This window comes from Chenopodium album, chromosome 2 (genome assembly GCF_948465745.1).
Source record: "Chenopodium album chromosome 2, dcCheAlbu1.1, whole genome shotgun sequence".
Taxonomy (NCBI): domain Eukaryota; kingdom Viridiplantae; phylum Streptophyta; class Magnoliopsida; order Caryophyllales; family Amaranthaceae; genus Chenopodium; species Chenopodium album.
Window position 1 is genome coordinate 80,877,103 of NC_137835.1, and position 20,345 is coordinate 80,897,447.

Genomic DNA, 20,345 nt, shown 5'->3' on the forward strand with positions numbered 1-20,345 from the left:
GTATGTTATTTTCACTATAATTATAAGAGCACTCTCACCAATGGGGAGAAAGATGCCCATGGGGAGTTTTTGGGTTTTAATCCAAAAATAAAAGTCCCCATCAATGGGCTAAATAAAAAATGCCCATGGGCAAAACATTTTTTGATCAAAGTTTGGGCAAAATTAAAATCAGACCAAGAATGAGTGGGCCCCACGTGCGACGCTGGCAATAGCGTTTTTTTTGCTCACCACGCCTCAAAACGCAGCGTTTTGAGGAAGCGTGTACTGCGCTTCAACTCAAAACGCAGCGTTTTGAGGAAAGGAAAAGCAAAAAAAATACTAAATGCACCCCTGACATGCGCGTCAGCACGCCCAATCAGGCGCTGACACGTGTCCTGTCAGGGAGCTTGGACCAATCAGGAAATTCCTGATTATTGCAACGATTATATTTTTGTAACCGTTATTTTGTGCTTTTAAAATTTTTTTTTTAAAAAAAAATTACCAACGGCTAGAAAAAAAAATTCCCTACAAATAGAGACCCATTTTGCCTATATTTTCATATTTCCAAAATTCACATAAATTTGTTGTATTTACATTTTCTTTCAATTTCTCCCTCATAATTAGTCATCCTTTTAATATTAGTATTATTATTATTAATATTATTATTATTATAATTAATATTGTACTCATAAATAATTTAATCAATACAAAATTTTGCTAACAATAAAATTAAGAAATACTAAATTACAAATTTAATGATGTGTAGGAGAGATAAATATTGGTGGGGTATAGGGTTAAAAATAGGAGAGAGAATGGTGGGGATTATAATTTTTTACCATTGGTGTAGAAAAAAAATGACCAAGAAAATGCCCATGGGGAGGAGGAATGAGAAAGTGGTTAGAGAGAGATTGGGCAACCAAATAAATGCCCATTAGTGGCAATGCTCTAAGTTCATTACTTTTATATATCATGTTCTTTCTAACAAAACGATTGTACGTTACACCGTACCGCGCCTATAGGAAACCAGCTATCGTCATTTTTTTTCTCCTTTGTCATTTTTTCTGTTTTATTGTCACTTTTCGTCCTCACTCCTTTGTGTGTGTTAGTTCGTTTAGTAATGTTGCAACTTGCAAGTGCGACCCATCCTTATGTGTATGCTTTTGTGCAAAACTCTACCGAGTATGGACTCGTACAGTCGAATGGGATACAGTAATATTACTAATCCTTTAAATTAAGCCCAAAACTCGTAACAAATTTGCTTGCGACCCATTTGGATCATAGCCCAATTAACTGCTAGGCCGAAACCCCAAGAGTTAACTAAGCGGCCCAACATGCATAGCAAACGAGGAAGTTTTTTTTTTAAAAAAAAAAAATTAGACTACATACTTTTGTTGGGTGTTTTTATTTATTTATTTATTTATTTTTTGACGGGCATTTTTTTTTTTTTTTTTTAAACGGTGTTGGGTGTTTTTCATAGATAATCTATATCTATAACACTTATAAATATGCAAAGTTTAGTAACAGTAACTTTGGGCGTTATTACATCTTCAGCCCCGAATTTAATGAAATGCCGAAATTACCCTTTGCTCCCTTATATTGCTTTCTCCTTGCCACTTAACCCCTCTTTCTCATTCCTCAACTCTCTTTTTCACCGACTTCCTTCACTCTCTCTCAGAAACCTAGAGAGAGAAACCTTCTACACCTTCAGCAATCACCGATCATCCATTCGATGATGGTTATGGGGCTTCGGTTCTTCTTTGGGGTAAGATCTTTATCCTTCTTATAAGCATCTAATATCAATTTGACAATCTAGGGTTTAGCTTTAAATCCATAGAAGTCCACTAATCCTTTTTTGTGCTATGTTTTTTTTTTTGGTAATTCTTCTTAATTAATTATCTGAATTTCGATTGAAAAATCAAAGGCAATTCTTCTTAATTAATTTTCTGAATTTTGATTGAAAATCCGAACTATTTCTTGATGAAGGATTGGTGATTTCGCCCTTTTGATTTTGACCTGAGAAAGGAGAAAAGAGGAGAGAACTGGCTGAGTTTATATCTGCCGATGAAAGGAAAATGCTGCTGAAGATACTTTGAATGCTTACAAAGCTGCTCAGGTTTGTGTGTTTTCTTTAATTTTGTTTGATTTTTTTTTTTCTTCTGGTTTTAGGGTTTAGATGTTTTTTTCTTCTGAATAAAAAAAATTAATTCGATTTGTATTTTTTATTTTGAATTTATTTTCTGATTTTGCTGCTCTATATACTGAGATATGGAAGAACAACTGAGATTCGAGCTAACAATCGCTAATTAAAACAAGTGCATTTTGTATAATTGGTCGAATGACTGGGATTTGATACTTGAATATGCATATATTTGATGTATTTTGTATAATTAATAAAATTCCTTCAGTTTTATAGGGGTATTTTGATGTATTTTAAGATTCTGGCATTTTAATTGGGGTTTGGATGTATTTTGGATATTAGAGTAAATTTCTGCAGTTTAATGTGAATTTTTGTGGGTTTTTGAAAATTTGAGGATTTTGTGGTTTAATTTAATTTTGTAATTGAATTTTTCTATATATCCTCTCTTTAATTTAATTTTGTAATTGAATTGAGGAAATTTTAATCGGAAATAATCTGAGTAATCCATGAATGAAGGAGTGTTGATGAAATTCTAAGAATTTTCGCCCTTTTGATTCAGGTTTTCTTTTTTTATCTTATTCAGTTTAATTGCTTGATTTTTTTTTGGCTTGAACACTCCAATAGTGAGTCCATAATGGAAAATGGGTGTGGATTTAGGGATTCTTACCCTTGCATTTCTGATTGTGATGGCTACAGACTTAAATATGTGTGGTAAGCATTGAGACTATAATTGGGTGATACCTTGCAATTGAGTGGCATCCTAGAATGCCCCTTTTTTCCTTGGGGGTCTGTAGGAAATGTATAATCTGGAGCATATCAGGCTGCTTTTGAAATATATTTCTGAATCGTCCTTCCTTTTTTCAGCTTGTTTCAGATGTATAATGTCACTTTATGAAGTCATGAGTATTGTTCAGCAAAAGTTGTCTGCATATTACAGTCTTGATGGTTTTGGTGTCAATAGGATCTCAGATTTCTTGAAGTTCTATTTACTGTTTATCATGGTGATATAAGCTGAGTGCCAGAATTCTTAGATTAATTTACTCGCACGTTTTTATCACTACCACTCCTTAATTTTATTCTTGATAATCTTTTTAGACTCTCTTAAAAGTTTCATTTTTACTTGGGTGCTCTTTCTTTGTCGGACGGTTCCTTATAATGATTCATGTTAGCCGAACCCAAATCATTTTGGGACTAAGGCGTTGTAGGCTCCCTAATATTTTTTTCAATTTTTTCTTGGATAAAAGCTCTATATCTTTTCCATTTATGTTGTCACACATTCGTGTTAAATGGGTGTGTAGTACTGCTAAGGTAGTGTTTGACTTTGAATGGTGTTTTGTTTTTATTATTTATTATTTTAATTATTTTCTTCTTACTATTCCATTCAATAGCTATGCTTAGCCCGGCAGATAGTGCCTCAATATGTATTACAGTGGCTGAAATAAATCATTGAGCTTACATCTATTTATATTAAAATTTAGAGATGTTTCTCTAGCTCAGACCAACTCCAAGTCCTTTTTGTTGCTGAAGTTTTCTCTGAAATTGATTCTTCAAGCTGAATGTGCTTTTTTTTCAACGGTATTTTGTGTTGTGCTGGATTCTTCCTATCAAGGACACATTTGGTTGTGAAATTCTGATGAAAGTTATTCAACAGAGATAATTTGGTGGAGGGAAGCAGGAATGATTGGATTACTGAAGTGACGTTGGTGGGGTTCACATCATTTGAAGTTTTTGCACTCCAACATAGTTCTTCAAAATCAAAGGAGGTTAGTGAAAAAGTAGATTCAATATATTCCTGTTTCTTAGTAGTTTCCTTGATGCATTGTTTTTGGACATCAACTATGGGGTGTGACCACCACTTCCTCCACCCTTCCTCTTGGAAGAATAAAGATTAACTAGGAAGAAATTTTGTGCATTGGAAAAATATATTACCCTTTGAATTCTAAGCATTCTGTGGAATTGTAGAAAAGAATTTAAGCAGGGTCCCATAATCCCATTATTGAGGATTTGAGCTGGAGAAGGTTATTATAGTGTTAAAAGTTTCCATGCTTTGTTTTTTCTTGTGATGTCTTGTTGTAGCTTGTAGGGCTTTATTTCACCTTTTGGAAGCCCGTGGAGTCTACTTAAACTCAATTTAATACTACTCCCTCCGTCTCTCTAAGGTTGCCCCATTGGCCATTACAGTATATAATAGTTTTAGTTTTAGTTGGGCATTAGAGTATATATCTTTAAGTTTTAGTTGGGTGGAGTTGATGCGAGAGAAAACTGGTGGGTTCAGATGTATGTGAGAGTTATGTGGCGGTCATTCTTGACCATTTGTGGTATGGGCCAAACTTAAAGTAATACACCAAAAAGAAAATTGGGGCAATCTTAGAGGTTAAGAGGGATTACTATTATTTACTCTTAGGGACATAATTGAAATTACTTTAGTTATTGACAAAACCTTAAGCAGTACAGCCCCTGTGATTATGGCAGACTGAGTTAGTTGAGCATAAATTCCCAGGAATTATTTTTTTGTTTAACCTTTTGATTTATGTTCCACGATTACATGGTATGCTCACTATGTTGGCATCATCCATTGTAACTACTAATCAATGTTGACATTTTTGGCAGGAGGAAAGTCTAGAGTCTAGGCATGTTTGTTGCCTCTTATATTATTGCATGCTTCTTTGCGTAAGACATCTTTGTTGCTTCTGTTAGGTTGCTAACCTTTGATAATTCCGAGAGCATTGCATTATCATTTCCTTGAATTAATGGCGTTGGCCGCTGTATGGTTTCTATTTTGGATTGGGTTTGTGTGTGTTCTTATTAATACTTCATGTCCAAAATTTGTCTTATTTGACTTTGCAAATCCAAAATTTGTTAACTTTAACCATGTATATATGAATACAAAAGTCCTCCACATGAAATCTTATTAGATTTGTGTCACATACAAGTATATATTAATATTAAAGAATTTACATATTTAATTAACGGTCAAAGGTGTTTTTTGTAAACCGCATAAAGTCAAATGTTAAAATTAATTTTAATTATATTAGTTATATTATGTTGATGTCGTAGTAGTCTTAATAGATATGATTGGCTGATAATAATAGACTTGTCAAATTATTTAGGAAATATGCTTGTTTAGTGGTTGGAATTTATAGATGGCCCGTTTAGATTCGTTGGTGGAAACTGGAAAGGTTCCTTGAGTCCTTTTCAATTTCATGTCACAATAATAAAATTAATACTTCGTAATAATTATCAGATTGAAGTCTGGTTGATAAATGATGATCCAGGTAATATCAATGAAAGGGAAACTCTTAAGTTTTTGCTTATTTTGAAGTTTTCAGTTGCTTTAAATGCTGTTGTCTTCCAAAGAGTTGGTAGAGTTAGACCAAGTATTTGCTTGGGAAGCTGTCAAATGGGTATGAATCTTGTATATACGGGCTCTAATGTACGAAGTATATGTAATTACCACGAGGAAGCTTATAACTATTTATTCTATTTTTGTAAAGGGTATCTATATTCTCCCATTGCTACAACAATATCTTATGGAGTAACTTTTTTTCAATTTTGCACATTACTACTTCGTATTAATTTTGTTAGTAAAAGCAGGAATACCCGTGTTCAATTTTCACCCCTTTACAATTTCGGACATGAGTTTGCTATCTTACTATCTATGACCATATTAATTTGCCTCCTTGATTTTTTGTTTGTTGTCGCAGGTATAGTTGTTGGTATGCAAAATTCAGAGGCGAATGACATAAGAAACTAAATTTATGAGTATAAAATAAGAAATTGAAGACCATTGTAGAGGCAAATGAGATAAAATTTGGCATGCCAAAGGTGTGTAAATGGCATTGTTGCTGCTCTATTAATATTACTGTATGCCTGCACTCAAGTCACAACGTCGTCTGCAGCCACCTATATTCCCATACCCAAAACCACACCCTTACTGCTTCAATTACCCATCTTCGTTTTGGGCCTCGACCATTATTATTTACTCCCTCCGTTTCTTTTAAGGATGACGATTTTTCTTTATGTTCCACGTCGGCTATGAGTTGGTGAGAAACTAGAGGAGACATATTGCGATGAACGGCGGCAGGGGTACTGGTGATGGCGAAGTTTCCGGCATCAGACTGCCGCTATCTCAGGACTGCAACCACTTAAAATATAGACGAAACTCATAAACTTGTAATGTATTTTCTTTCCCTTTCAATTTGTTGTGGTTGAATAGAAAGATAGAAAAATTGCTCATTTCTGAAATATTAGGCTTCAATTTTTATAAACAATACTTCTAAACAGCAACTTCTTAATTCGGGCATTCTTTTTTATCATTGAACTATAAGTTTTGAGTTTTCTTCTCATTTTGGTTATAATATTCATGGGTGTAAAAATTTCTACTTTACTTGAGCTTTGTCATTCATTTGGGTATTCATGTCTGTGAAATGATCTGATACAACTCATAATTTTGTTCTTTCTATTCTCTTAAATTTATTATCTGCAGTATGATCTTATATGATAGTAATTGTTAGTTCAATTATGATTGCATTTGTATAATTGATCGTAATCTCATAAAACCCAAAAGGGATCTTATTTAATTGTTATTATATACTTGTGTATGTATTTCCTTAAAAAATATTAAATTCATGTATTTGTTGGGTTGGATTTAGAAAAGATTAAGACAAAAAAAAAAAAGGGAAAATTATGATGAACTAAATTTACAGGTTGATTTTAGGCAATGTATTTGATAAGACCCTTATATAATCTATGTAAGCTTTGAGTAGAAGATGAAGAGTTCTAAATTTTGATTAAGAAATTGATGATTTACTAAAATTGAGTATTTTTTCATTATTAGCAGGAGTTGAAATCAATAAAATGTGTATAATGGAGATGGGATTGACAATTCAGGAGTTGAAATCATGTATTCCATGTTCACAAGCACACATTAATACTCTTAGAAAAACACATTTAATCAACCAACTAAATGAGGATTGAAAAAATAATTTGCTTGAGAAGGAGGAGATGCTTGAAAATGGAAAATAATGAGGGAAAATAAAATTGGGAAAGAGGTAGATGAGAAGGGAGCCATGGAAACAAACAAAATGAATGGTAATGAGGAAAATCAAGAATAGTTAGGTCATGAAATAGAGGGAAGGGCAAATATGTAATTCACTACTTTATGATAGAGGACGTACGTAGAATTATAGAGATACAGAGAGGGGGTTTCCATTGGAGAGAGAAAGAGATAGAGAGAGAAAGAGATAGAGAGAGATCTCGCGACAATAGAGGAAGGAAGAGGTGCGAAGCCCTTCAAAACCATATTTAATGTTTAATAGTGAAAAAGGCTACGAAGTAAGGAAATGATAGAAATTAGGAGTATGAGAATGAAAAAAAAGGTGGAGAGGCTTCTACAAAGGAGATCGAAAGAGCTGAACATTTTAGAAGACCATTTCTATAACGTTATCAAGGGAAATAATGAGCATTTTTTTAAAAAAATTCTAACATTTTAAAACCATAAAATTCAATTGTAAAAATTTAGAGAAAGATAGAAAGGGAGAGGAGAGAAAGTGAGAAGCGGTGATAATGAGAGCAAGTGTTAAAAAGCAATAAGTTAATGATCATTGTAAGTTGCAAGATTAAGAGTGTAAAAATGAAGAAAGACAAAAGGAGAGGATGGAGCAAGTGTATTCTCTGAATCGTATCATTCACAGGGAATCATAGTATGTGTATTCATATTGATTTATTTAGATGAAGAATGTCTGTATTTGTCTATTATATTTTTTTGGCTTGTTTTAATATTTTTTTTGATATCCTGTTTTTTTGATGTAGAATGTCCTGGTAGATTTTGCCCGAAAGCATTTTCAAAACCTTACAGAAACGACTAAGGTTCTTCTGCGTCTTTATGATACAAATTTTGAGGCTGAGCTGAAGGTTCAAATTCTTGAAAATAAAATTGTGAAGTGTTTTATCAGAAAAGGTGTTGATAAATTGATTGATTATTATGAAGTGCAAATTAATGAAGGCGCTGTGCTGAAGCTTAGGCAGGGGAAGGTTATTATATTTGATGTTTATCTGCAACTTAATAATGATTCTTGATTTACCTATTTAAAATCATTAATAAATGAATTTCTTTAGTTGATCTAATTTTGTGAGTTACTTTTAGAGTAGTATAGGTGATTAAATAGATTTGAGATTTGTGGAATATTGATAATTTCTTCTATCATGTATGTTGATTTAATAAAATTGTATGATTTTGATGTTGAATTAATTGTATGTTTACATAGTATAAAGTTTCCGAAAAAAATGGAAATATATTACAAATCTGTTCAAAATACTATTCCAAATTAAACTCTAAATATAATCTTTGGTAATGATGCTTTCTGTAAAAGCATGCCTTACTTTATAATGCTACATCTGTTTAGTCAAAAGGCTGGTCTCCTAAACGAGCTATTTAAATTTGCATTGTTTTAAATGTAGTATGAAGGAACAAAATCAAAAGGATTAAATCTAATCTGTGGGTTAATGAATAGAAATCCGCTCTTTTAGCTTTTTGTTTGTAGCTCTAGAAACAACTGAATAAGCTTAAGCAAAAACGCATTTTTTGATCAATTGTATATACAAAGCGCTATTTTTACAACACAAATAAATCACATATAAAATTACTTCTAATAAACGGTTTGTAAAATATACTCTATAATAGTCTTCACTATTTTATTACAAAACCGCAATGTAATAATGAATACTACATGGACCATACAGATTCGCGAAAATTACTTATCTAACCGTCGAGGGGGCACGCGCGTAGCGCGTGCACCAACGACTAGTGCTTAAAAAAGCTAAAATTTCCAAACTACACCTTTTAAAAAAAATTCTTTCCATACTGTCCACTTTTTTTTTTTTTTTTAACAAGAACATAAGAGCTTATATTACAACTAGATTAAAAACATCTAGGAAGGCATGTCTACTGCTTGGGAAAGGGAAATCAAGTTCCTTTTCCATATTGTCCACTTAAGCAAGTTTGTTGTGTTTTTTGAAAAAAAAAAAAAAAAATCAACAAAAAACCACTAACTCAACCAGGGCTCGTTTGACATTATTGTGGTTACCTATTTTTTGGTTTTTTGTATTTCAAAATCATATGATGGATGACATATATTGAATAAAAAAATACTGAGTAATCAACTTTATTTAAATCATGATAATTGTGAAAACTGACAACAAAAAAGTAGAAACACATTTTTATTATTTTCTGTTTTTGGTTTTAAAAAAAAATCTGAAAACTAAAAACAAAAAACGACGCCAAACAAGCCCTCAATTAGCGGTTTTATAAGAATTTGTGCATACAATTGTGGAGATTATTTCACCGGTACCTAGCAACTAAATTACTAATTGAATTAGCGATTTATATGTGTATGGGGGGAATTTTATTTATTAGCGGTTTACTAGCAAAATTGTAGGGAAAAAAATAATTTAAATGCTGAGTTGGGCGGTACGGGGAGAATTTTTTGTACGTAATTTGAGAATTTTTGCATGTTTGAACTATTTTTATGGAAATCACTCACTTTTGTTATTTAATATAGTTGCAACATTTTAACTATTGCTCTATTCACACGTTATGCTTGATTTTCTTTAATGATTTGTATTTAAGTAAAAATAAATAAGCATGTGAATTCTTTTCAAATTTGTCTAAAATGCATATTTTTAAACTATTAACTTTTATTGTTCTGAAAAAAAAAATAACTTTTATAATTTTAATTTATTAAAAACATATTAATAGTTGAAATTGTGCATTAGCAAATATGGAGATAAATACATTGCAATAACCAGAATTAAACGAAGAGAGTATTGAGTATACATTTATCACATAATTTAGGCCCTGTTTGATTCACCTTAATTTTGCTGAACTGAAATTATTTTTACTAAACTGAACTTATTTTTACTGAACTGAACTTAATTTTACTGAACTGAACTTAATTTTACTGAACTGAAATTATTTTTACTGAACTTAAATTATTTTTACTTAACTGAAATTATTTTTACTAAATTTCTATTATAATTCTTCTTTAATAACGAAAACTGAATTTTACTGAACTGAACTTATTTTTACTGAACTGAAATTAATTTTACTGAACTGAACTTATTTTTACTAAACTGAAATTATTTTTACTTAATATTATTTTTTTAAGGTGAAGAGAACAGGCATTACTCCATATAACATACTACCAATGGTAGTATATTGTATACATACATATGACTAAAGTTGTCTGAATTGAAGTTTTAAATAAAGTGGAGAAAAACATTCATTTATAATAAGGCAAAAGAGTAATAACCGAGTAACTCTTATCATCATCACCATCTGAGTTTACAAGTTGTACGAATTCTCTTCTTCCCATTAGGCCATTAACCCTTATGTCCTTACCAAGATCTATGTGTAATTTCTCTTAATGATTAAAAAAAAATAAAAAATACAGTGTACTGTACCTGTACGGAGTAATATTTTGAACTAAAGGTAAGTCACTTCACAAATTGTCATGCCTATCATTTTTAACTCACCAGTTTTATTTTAATGTAGAATAAAAGCTTTTTTTTTAAAATAAAAAAATTTAAAGGTCAATATTGAAACAACATATATGAATTGAAATACAATACTACAATTTATTCATTCAAAGTGGACAACACATATGCTTTGCGTGAAGTGAACCTACTTAGCCTTTTGTTTTTTTAGAGAAACGTTAGCAAGAGATTTTATTTCAGGTCAAGTTCCGCGTAAAGTGAAACTACATAACTTTGTAGAGCTATGTGATGAGATACTAGCTCCAACTATTTGAAAATTGCAAGCTAGAACCTATTTACATACAACCATTATAGATGTTCTAAGGATTATTTTCAAGGTCGGCCTTTCATGTGAGAGAGAGAGTGATAGAGTATAAAACATCCTGGGCCTCAATCATAAGTTTTATACTCTATCACCTTAGCTCTTTGCAATAATCTCCGCTTATTTTTAAGGAAATTGTACAAGATGAAACTCAAGTTTTACAAGATCAAATCAGTAGCTGTTGCAATCTTTCCTGCACTCTAGAAGTCTCTACTCCAATCCTTGAACTCTGAGCCTGTACATACAATAAGAAAAACTCTTGAGTGCTACAGTGCCTACAAATATTATTCATGTGGATCTCAATTTATTTACTTTATTCTAACTTTCTAAGCATTAAACGTTGTTGTCTCACCCATAATAACAATTTAGTATAAATAAAATATTAAAAAAAAAAAAAAAAAAAAGTTACCCTAGCATGGAGAGTGTGGAGGACATAATTCCCATGAGTTGAGAAAGTAGCATTGACAACTTCAGCTCCTTCTTCCTCAAGAACCCTAATCACTTCATGTAACTTGATTTCGCAGTCTCGTTGCACCACAATTTGCACCTCTATAATACTACCCAAATCTTTCACTTCAATACTGGTGGTTATTAAGCCTGAATTATTTGTCATTAATTGATCTCTTCTCTTATTTAAGTTCTCTACTCTTTCTCTCAACTCCACTATGTAATTTGTTGCTTGTTCTATTTTATCAGCTTGAGATAGTGTATCCTACACCACAAAATTAGTTTACCATAGTGGTTGTTTGGAATATAATAACTATATATCATAGTATGTAAATGATAAAACAATATGATCGGGTTATTTTTTGACATTATAATATAGACACAGATAGTTTTTTAATATTTACCATGCAAATTATAAATATTTAAAAAGAAACAAAAAGAAACTACAATTGGATAAATAAATAAATAAAATATATAATATTGATGATATAGAAATACACTTTATAATTTGAGAGAAATAAGTCAATTATGGGTTACATAGTTATTATTCACCAAATATTTTGTAGTTATAGTCAAATTACTACTACAAATTTTTTTAGTAAAATATGCTCTTAAATATTGAAATGAAACAATAATACAAGGTGGAAAATATAATCTTGTACTAGGTTTTCCACTTTTCCTTAGTCCTGAAATCAAATCCGCAAAATCTTATAATAGTGGACAACATTCACAAGTATATAAATAGCTTTCATCTCAAGTTGGTGTGTACACCGGAAACATACATGTTAAGCACAATCTTAAGAATTGCAGCGTAAAAGTCTCATGATTTCAAGAACAATATAATATATACTTATAGGGTATAATTTCTTGAAAGATAAGATCAACTAAGGGCTTGTTTGGTTCACCTTATTTTTGCTTATCTTTTCTGATATAGTCTGGTCAGATCTGATTGTCTTTTTTTTTTTTTTTTTTGAGGAAAACCTGATCTGATTGTCTAATTTGACTAAACTTTGACTATAAATATACGATAATCTATAAGGAAAAAATATATCAAGTGGATCTTGTTAGATTCGGAATAATAAGTATTTTACTAATATGTAATTTTCAAAAAAAAAAAAAATTAACTACGAAATTAAAGATATTTAGCGATAAAAACACTGCACATAAAACGATGATCTGATCTGAACTTATTTTTTTTTTAAAATAAGTAAAAATAAGGTGAAATAAATAAAGCCTAATTAACCAGATCTCTAGCACAAATATATGTTTCCAATTTTAACTTCTTAATATCACCTACAATTCAGATCTTTAATCTGGCTAGTCTAAGAATTGAAGTTCTAATAGTTGGGGCTAGTTGGTTCATTTGCTTCAACCTCTAAAAAGAAAATTAGATTATAGTGTATGTACTTAGAAACAAGATAATCTAGGCGTCTACGGTGCATTCACCTTACTAGTTTTTACACAGCAACACTTGATGAAGTGGTGTATGTACTTAACTCATCGATCAATTAATATGATCTTTATAACTCACTATTTAATAACTAGGAATAATCCAAGATTGAATGAAAAGTAGAAAAAAATTTGAAAGATCAATGCAAACAATAATTAGGTTATCCTGGGTAAACAAAGATGTATAGAGATTTTTATAATCACGCATTATATATTAACCATAACTCTCTTGAATCTTACTGAGGATACAAAAAAGCTTATTGCTCCGGCTATTAATTTATATCTCAAGAGAGAAATAAAGAAAACCTAAATTTCCCTAATTAATACAGTTAATAACCCTAGCTACAACTTTGACTTGACTTGAAAATAAACCTAAAAATATGTGAAAGCTAGACAAATCATTTAAACCATCTTCAATTACTACTATTCAAAAAAAAAAAAAAAATCTTCAATTACTTGAGGAAGACCTAAATCTGAAGAAATATTAAATTACATCTATCCTTGCTTATAACTCGATCAATTCGTGGTGTTTCAAGGCATGCAGTTTGTACCAGTATAGACGGCCAAGCAAAGTTAAAATGATGGGATACTATTGGATTTAATCTACTGCATGTATAATATATAGTTGCATCTATATGTAGCACAAAATCAAGCATGAAATAGCATACTACTTGTAAGAAAATAAATATAGAGTAATATATACGACCCGAAATCGATCATATACATACCAATGAATTATGAAAGTGTTGAGGAGGAATAATAGAAGTGAGGGCGGAGCAAAGTTGATTGAATTGAGATCTATTGTTGTTTCTCTTAGTAGCATTACTACTGTTTCTTTGCGGCTGATGCTTAGATGATGAAGAAGGCATTTCCAAACTCCTTTTCATGATTTAAACACTATTATTATCAAGAATATCAACTACTTTAACTCCTTAACCTAATCCAAGACTCATTTAGGGCATCTTTTTTTCCCCTATTTAAATTAAGTCTTGGTCAAGTTCAATCTTTTTTCTTTGGACATCATTATAAAATTAAGTAGTATTCTCATGTTATGTTTGTTAATGTATATATATAATCTCTATCACTAATATTTTTAATACTAGTGCACTATAAAATTTGGTGATCCCTTCGTCACACAATAATCTTCCCGTTTTAATGATACAAATTTGCTAATATATTACTTTGATGACCAATGACCATATACATATATCTTTAGTTACATATTTGTAATTTTGAAAAAAAAAATGAATATTATTATTAAAGTCCTTAGTGAGACGAATTAATTAGACCCAACATAATTATTACTGTTTTAAATATTGAGATCATCTTATGAATCATAGTGTTAAAAAAAAAAAAAAAAAAAAAAAAGTGGAAAAAACAAAAGAAAGAATAGTGTCAATATTAATATAAAAAAAAAAAAAAAAAAAAAAAAAGGATGAATAGTGTCACAGCAGTGGCGGGGACAATAATGAATCTCAAACTTGGGGACAAATGAAAGGCGCCGCATGATGTGGCGAAAATGTTAGGAACAAAAAACTTGACACAAAGATGATTAAATAGCCTAAGTTCATGTTGTTAAATACTCCCTTCATTTTTAAATACTTGTTTCACTTTATATTTGCGGTCATTTTTAAATGCTTGCTCAATTTCCTTATTTTAAAAGCTTTTATAATATTTAACTAGTTTATTTCAACTAGTAGACCCAACATATATTATATTTTGTTAATATCATATTCTCTCTCCTCCTATTATCTCAACTACATTTGTTTTTTTTTTTTTTTTTAATATTTTTTATTCTTCCACCAACCCCACTACCTCCATATTTTATTACTTTCTCCAACTTCTCTTATAACTTCGCGTATTGAGAAATAAAACAAGTATTTAAAAACGGATGGAGTACTTAACATGTAAATACTTAAGTAGTCTAAAAAATGATGATTTCCTTCCGATTTCAATCTTTTTGACAGGAATTTTCGAAGATTAGGTTGTTTCATGTTGTCTTAGACGAGTTTGATGAATTAGATAAATCATATGCCCTGTCATGAGTCAATTATTTAACTACCATATTTTACCATCAAATTATCAAACAACTTAAATTATCAATTATTTAATTACCATATTTTACCATCAAATTATCAAACAACTTAAATAATTAATAAGTTAACAACCGAAAAACCTTAATATTCTAACAAGAATAACAAATTTCTATAGTATCTAATTCAAGTGTGGGATTTAAATTTCAATAATTAAAATAAATATATTTATAAAAAAAAAAAAAAAAAAAAAAACCTCAATCAATTATAATTCTATGTTCACATATAAAATATTATCATGCAAACAATTAGAAATTACTTCAATTTGTATGATTACCGAAGAAAATATAGTATGAACTCTATGGAGTAGTTAATTAACAATGATGTTTACAAAATAGATTCTTTTTTGAGGGACAAGTTTGAAACAAAGAAATAAATTTAAAAAAAAAAAACGATTAAAATACTTTTGTAAAGGAAAAATCTGATGTTTTTAGTAGGGGGGTCAGGGCCTCAGGGGACAACTGTCCTCCCTTGTATTCCTCCCCTCGTCCTTGTATTACCGACAATATTCCCATTAAAAAAAAAAATAATAAAATAATGTTAATATTTTATTTAAAAAGATCATTGTAAAAATAATACGAAGTAATACTTTATATTACGGGAGAGATTGTTATATAAACTCTTGTTTACCTTACATGTAACTAATTTAATGTTAGTCTTTTCTCTTTATTTGATTATTAAATAAAAAATAATCATTAAAATAAAAATAAAATACTTATGAATATACGACACTCAAATGTAATACTCTAAATTTTCTCAAGGCAATTATACAGACTATAAATCGTATTACAACAAAATTACAAAATCACACATGCGTGTGTCATTATGTTTTTCTTTTCTCCTATTCCTAGTGTGGAGGACATAGTTCCCATGAGTTGAGAAAGTAGCATTGACAACTTCAGCTCCTTCTTCCTCAAGAACCCTAATCACTTCATGTAACTTGATTTCGCAGTCTCGTTGCACCACAATTTGCACCTCTATAACACTACCCAAATCTTTCACTTCAATACTAGTGGGTATTAAGCCTGAATTATTTGTCATCATTGTTGTATCATTACAACTTAAGTTTTCGGTATTAGATGTTCCTTCTTGATTAACCATTAATTGATCTCTTCTCTGATTTAAGTTCTCTACTCTTTCTCTCAATCCCACTATGTAATTTGTAGCTTGTTCTATCTGATCTGCTTGAGATAGTGTATCCTACACAACAAATATTAGTTTACTACAGTTGTTTGAAATATAATAACTATATATCGATCATAGTATTTTAATGATAAAACAATATGATCGGGTCATTTATTTGACATTATATTATGGACACAGATAGTTTTTTAATATTTACCAGGCAAATTATAAATAATAATAAAAAAAGGAAATTAAACTACAAATTGGGTGAATAAAAAAAATATAATATTCATGATATAGATATACACTTTATTATTTGAGAGAAATAAGTCAATTATGGATTACATAGTTATTATTCACAAAATATTATGTTAGTAATAATTCAAATTACTACTACAAATTTTTAGTAAAATATGCTCTAAAATATTGAAATGAAACAATAATACAAGGTGGACTGGTGGAAAATATAATCTTGTACTAGGTTTTCCTTAGTCCTGAAATCAAAATATCAAATCCGCAAAATCTTTTAATAGCGGACAACATTCACAAGTATATAAACAGCTTTCATCCCCTCTACTTCAATTCACATATATATACTTCGTATATTACAACACAAGTTGGTGTGTACAGTGTACACCGGAAACATACATGTTAAGCACGATCTTAAGAATTGCAGCATAAAAGTCTCATGATTTCAAGAACAACACAATATACTTATAAGGTATAATTTCTTGAAAGATAAGATCAACTAAGGGCTTGTTTGGTTCACTTTATTTTTGCTTATCTTATCTGATCTGATCTAGTTTGGTCTTATCTGGTTGTCTAATTTGACTAAACTTTGGCCCTAAATGTACGATAATCTATAGGGAAAAAAATACTACCTCCGTTACATATTATTTGCAACGATTAGACATTTTTCCTCTCTACTTTATATCAAATCGTTGCAAATAATATGTAACGGAGGTAGTATATCAAGTGGATCTTGTTAGATTCGTAATAATGTGTACGAGTATTTTATTAATATGTAATTTTCAAAAAAAATTTAATTACGAAATTAAAGATATTTAGCGGTCGATAAAAAACTGCACATAAAACGATGATCTAATATGATTTTTTTTTTCTGATCTGATCTGAACTTTTTTTTTTTTTTAATCTGATCTGATCTAAACTTAAATTTTTTTTTTTTTTTTTGAAATAAGTAAAAACAAGGCGAACTAAATAAAGCCTAATTAACCAGATCTCTAACACAAATATATGTTTCCAATTTTAACTTCTTAATATCACCTACAATTCAGATCTTTAATCTGGCTAGTCTAAGAATTGAAGTTCTAACAGCTAGGGGTAATTGGTTCATTTGCTTCAACCTCTAAAAAAGAAAATTAGATTATATTATACTTCCTCCGTTCTATTAATATTGCAACAATGGACCTTTTGCACTATTCATCACTCTTGTTTGACCATATAATATGAGTTATACGTTAAGCAAAATATAGTCAAGTGGGATCTTATTGGATTCGTCTCATATAATACTTTCACAATATCAACTTTTTATAATTTTTACACTTACACAATTGTAGATATTTAGCATATAAAATGTGTTTTGGGATGCGTAATTTCCTCCTTGCTGCAATATTAACAGAACAAAGGAAGTATGTACTTAGTAACAAGATAATCTAGGCGTCTACGGTGCATTCACCTTACTAGGTTTTACACAGCAACACTTGATGAAGTGGTGTATGTACTTAACTCATCGATCAATTAATATGATCTTTACAACTCACAATTTAATAACTAAGAATAATCCAAGATTGAATGAAAAGTATAAAAAAAATTGAAAGATCAATGCAAATAATAATTAGGTTATCCTGGGTAAACAAAGATGTATAAAGATTTTTATAATCACACATTATATATTAATCATAACTCTCTTGAATCTAACAGAGGATACCAAAAAGCTTAGGAAATTAAGAAAACCTAAATTTCCCTAATTAATATAGTTAATAACCCCAGTTACAACTTTGACTTGACTTGAAAATAAACCTAAAATTATGTGAAAGCTAGCCAACTCATTTAAACCATCTTCAATTACCTGAGGAAGAACTAAATCTGAAGAACTATTAAATTACATCTATCCTTGCTTATAACTCGATCAACTTCGCGGTGTTTCAAGGCAGTTTGTACCAGTATAGACGACCAAACAAAGAAAAAATGATGGGATATTATTGGATTTAATCTACTGTATAATATATAGTTGCATCTATTTAAAAGAACCTAAGCTATTCATATATGTAGCACAAAATCAAGCATGAAATAGCATACTGCTTGTAAGAAATTAAATATAGAGTAATAAATACAACCCGAATTGAAATCGATCATATACATACCAATGAATTATCAAAGTGTTGAGGAGGAATAATAGAAGTGAGGGTGGAGCAAAGTTGATTGAATTGAGATCTACTATTTCTTTGCGGCTGATGCTTAGACGATGAAGAAGGCGTTTCCAAACTCCTTTTCATGATTTAAACATGCGTGCATAAATTAATAAAGTGGGTGATCAATTTATATACATATATGATATTAAGACATTATAACTATTTTCACACCTCACATGGAATTATAAGTCTACTTAAAATTTCTATAATTTGAATTCTTACTCCAAAAAAGAAAAACGGCTAAACACTATTATTATCAACTACTCTTAACTCCTTAATCTAGTCCAAGACTCATTTAGGGCATCTTTTTTCCCACTATTTAAATTAAGTCTTGGTCAAGTTCAATCTTTCGCTTCTTTGAATGACATTATAAAATTAAGTAGTCTTCTCATTTTATGTTCTTATCGTCACATGATAATCTTTCTGTTTTAATCATACAAGTTTGTTAATACATTACTTTGATGACCAATGACCATACACAGATATCTTTAGTTACATATTTGTAATTTTGAAAAAAAAAAATTAATATTATTACTAAAGTACTTAGTGAGACGAATTAAATAAGACCCAACATAATTATTATGGTTTTAAATATTGAGATCATCTTATGAATGGCAGTGTAAAGAAAAAAAAAAAGAATAGTGTCAATATTTTTTTTAAAAAAAATATATGAATAGTGTCACAGCAATGGCGGGACAATGAATCTCAAACTTGGGGGGACAAATGAAAGGCAGTGCATGATGTGGCGAAAATATTAGGAACAAAAAACTTGACACAAAGATAATTAAATATAATAGCCAAAGTTTATGTTGTTAAATACTCCCTCCATTTTTAGATACTTGCTCCACTTTTTATTTACGGTCGTTTTTAGATGCTTGCTCTTTTTTCTTATTTGGAAAGCTTTTATAATATATAACTTGTTTATCTCAACTAGTAGACCCAACATATATTATACTTCCTCCGTTTTCTTTTAGATGCAACACACACTTTTTTCACGGTATATATTTAAGAAATGTGGGGTTCACATGATATAATACACTTTAAAATGAGATGAGTAGTTGTTAGGAGTGTAATTTAGTGGGTCATGTGCTTTAAATAAGGGAAATAGTATAGTTTTTCCCTAAAATAATTTTCATAGTGTGTTGCAAGTATTGTGACATTTCCTTTTTAGGGAAGTAGTGTTGCAAGTAAAAGAAAACGGAGGAAGTATATCATTAATATCATATTCTCTCTCCTCCCATTATCTCTCAGCTACTTTTGTTTTTTTAATATTTTTTTTTCTTCCATCAATCCCACTACCTTCATATTTTATTACCTTCTCCAACTTTTCTTAAAAACTCAGCGTGTGGAGAAATGAAGCAAGTATTTAAAAACGGAGGGAGTCCTTGACATGTAAATAGTTAAGTAGTCTAAATAATGATGATTTCCTTGAGATTTCAATCTTTTTAACCGGAATTTTCGAAGATCAGGTTGTTTCACGTTGTCTTAGACGAGTTTGAATTAGATAAATCATATGATCTGTCATGAGTCAATTATTTCCATACCCTGTTTTACCATCAAATTATCAAACAACTTAAATAATTAATAAGTTAACAACTGAAAAACCTTAATATTCTAACAAGAATAACAAATTCCTATAATATCTGATTCAAGTGTGTGATTTAAATGTCAGTAATTAAAATAAATAAATTAAAACGTCAATCAATATATAATAAAAATATATTCAATATGGATAGAACTCTTTGAAACGCCCAAAATAGTATATGGGACTAACATTATGAAACGAGGGAGTATATTCCGTGCATTTTACACGGGTACACTCTAGTATA

General features: G+C 30.1%; 2 protein-coding genes and 1 long non-coding RNA gene across 3 annotated transcripts; 1 reads left to right on the forward strand and 2 right to left on the reverse strand.

Moving 5' to 3' along the window:
• The first annotated feature begins 1,593 nt into the window (after nucleotides 1-1,593).
• LOC145602907 (uncharacterized) lies at nucleotides 1,594-6,503 on the forward strand. The gene is made up of 4 exons (XR_014104642.1): nucleotides 1,594-1,741; nucleotides 1,963-2,092; nucleotides 3,768-3,879; nucleotides 5,821-6,503. It is a non-coding gene; the product is annotated as an uncharacterized LOC145602907 (long non-coding RNA).
• A 4,633-nt stretch (nucleotides 6,504-11,136) lies between these two features.
• Nucleotides 11,137-13,753, reverse strand: LOC145577448 (transcription factor bHLH162-like). The gene is made up of 3 exons (XM_081634887.1): nucleotides 13,595-13,753; nucleotides 11,380-11,682; nucleotides 11,137-11,205 (listed from the first exon to the last, which is right to left on the reverse strand). Exons 1-3 carry the CDS (start codon nucleotides 13,751-13,753, stop codon nucleotides 11,137-11,139), a joined length of 531 nt encoding a protein of 176 aa, XP_081491013.1.
• Nucleotides 13,754-15,745: 1,992 nt separating this feature from the next.
• On the reverse strand, nucleotides 15,746-18,600 carry LOC145577459 (transcription factor bHLH162-like). The gene is made up of 2 exons (XM_081634896.1): nucleotides 18,469-18,600; nucleotides 15,746-16,159 (listed from the first exon to the last, which is right to left on the reverse strand). Exons 1-2 carry the CDS (start codon nucleotides 18,598-18,600, stop codon nucleotides 15,746-15,748), a joined length of 546 nt encoding a protein of 181 aa, XP_081491022.1.
• Nucleotides 18,601-20,345: the final 1,745 nt, after the last annotated feature.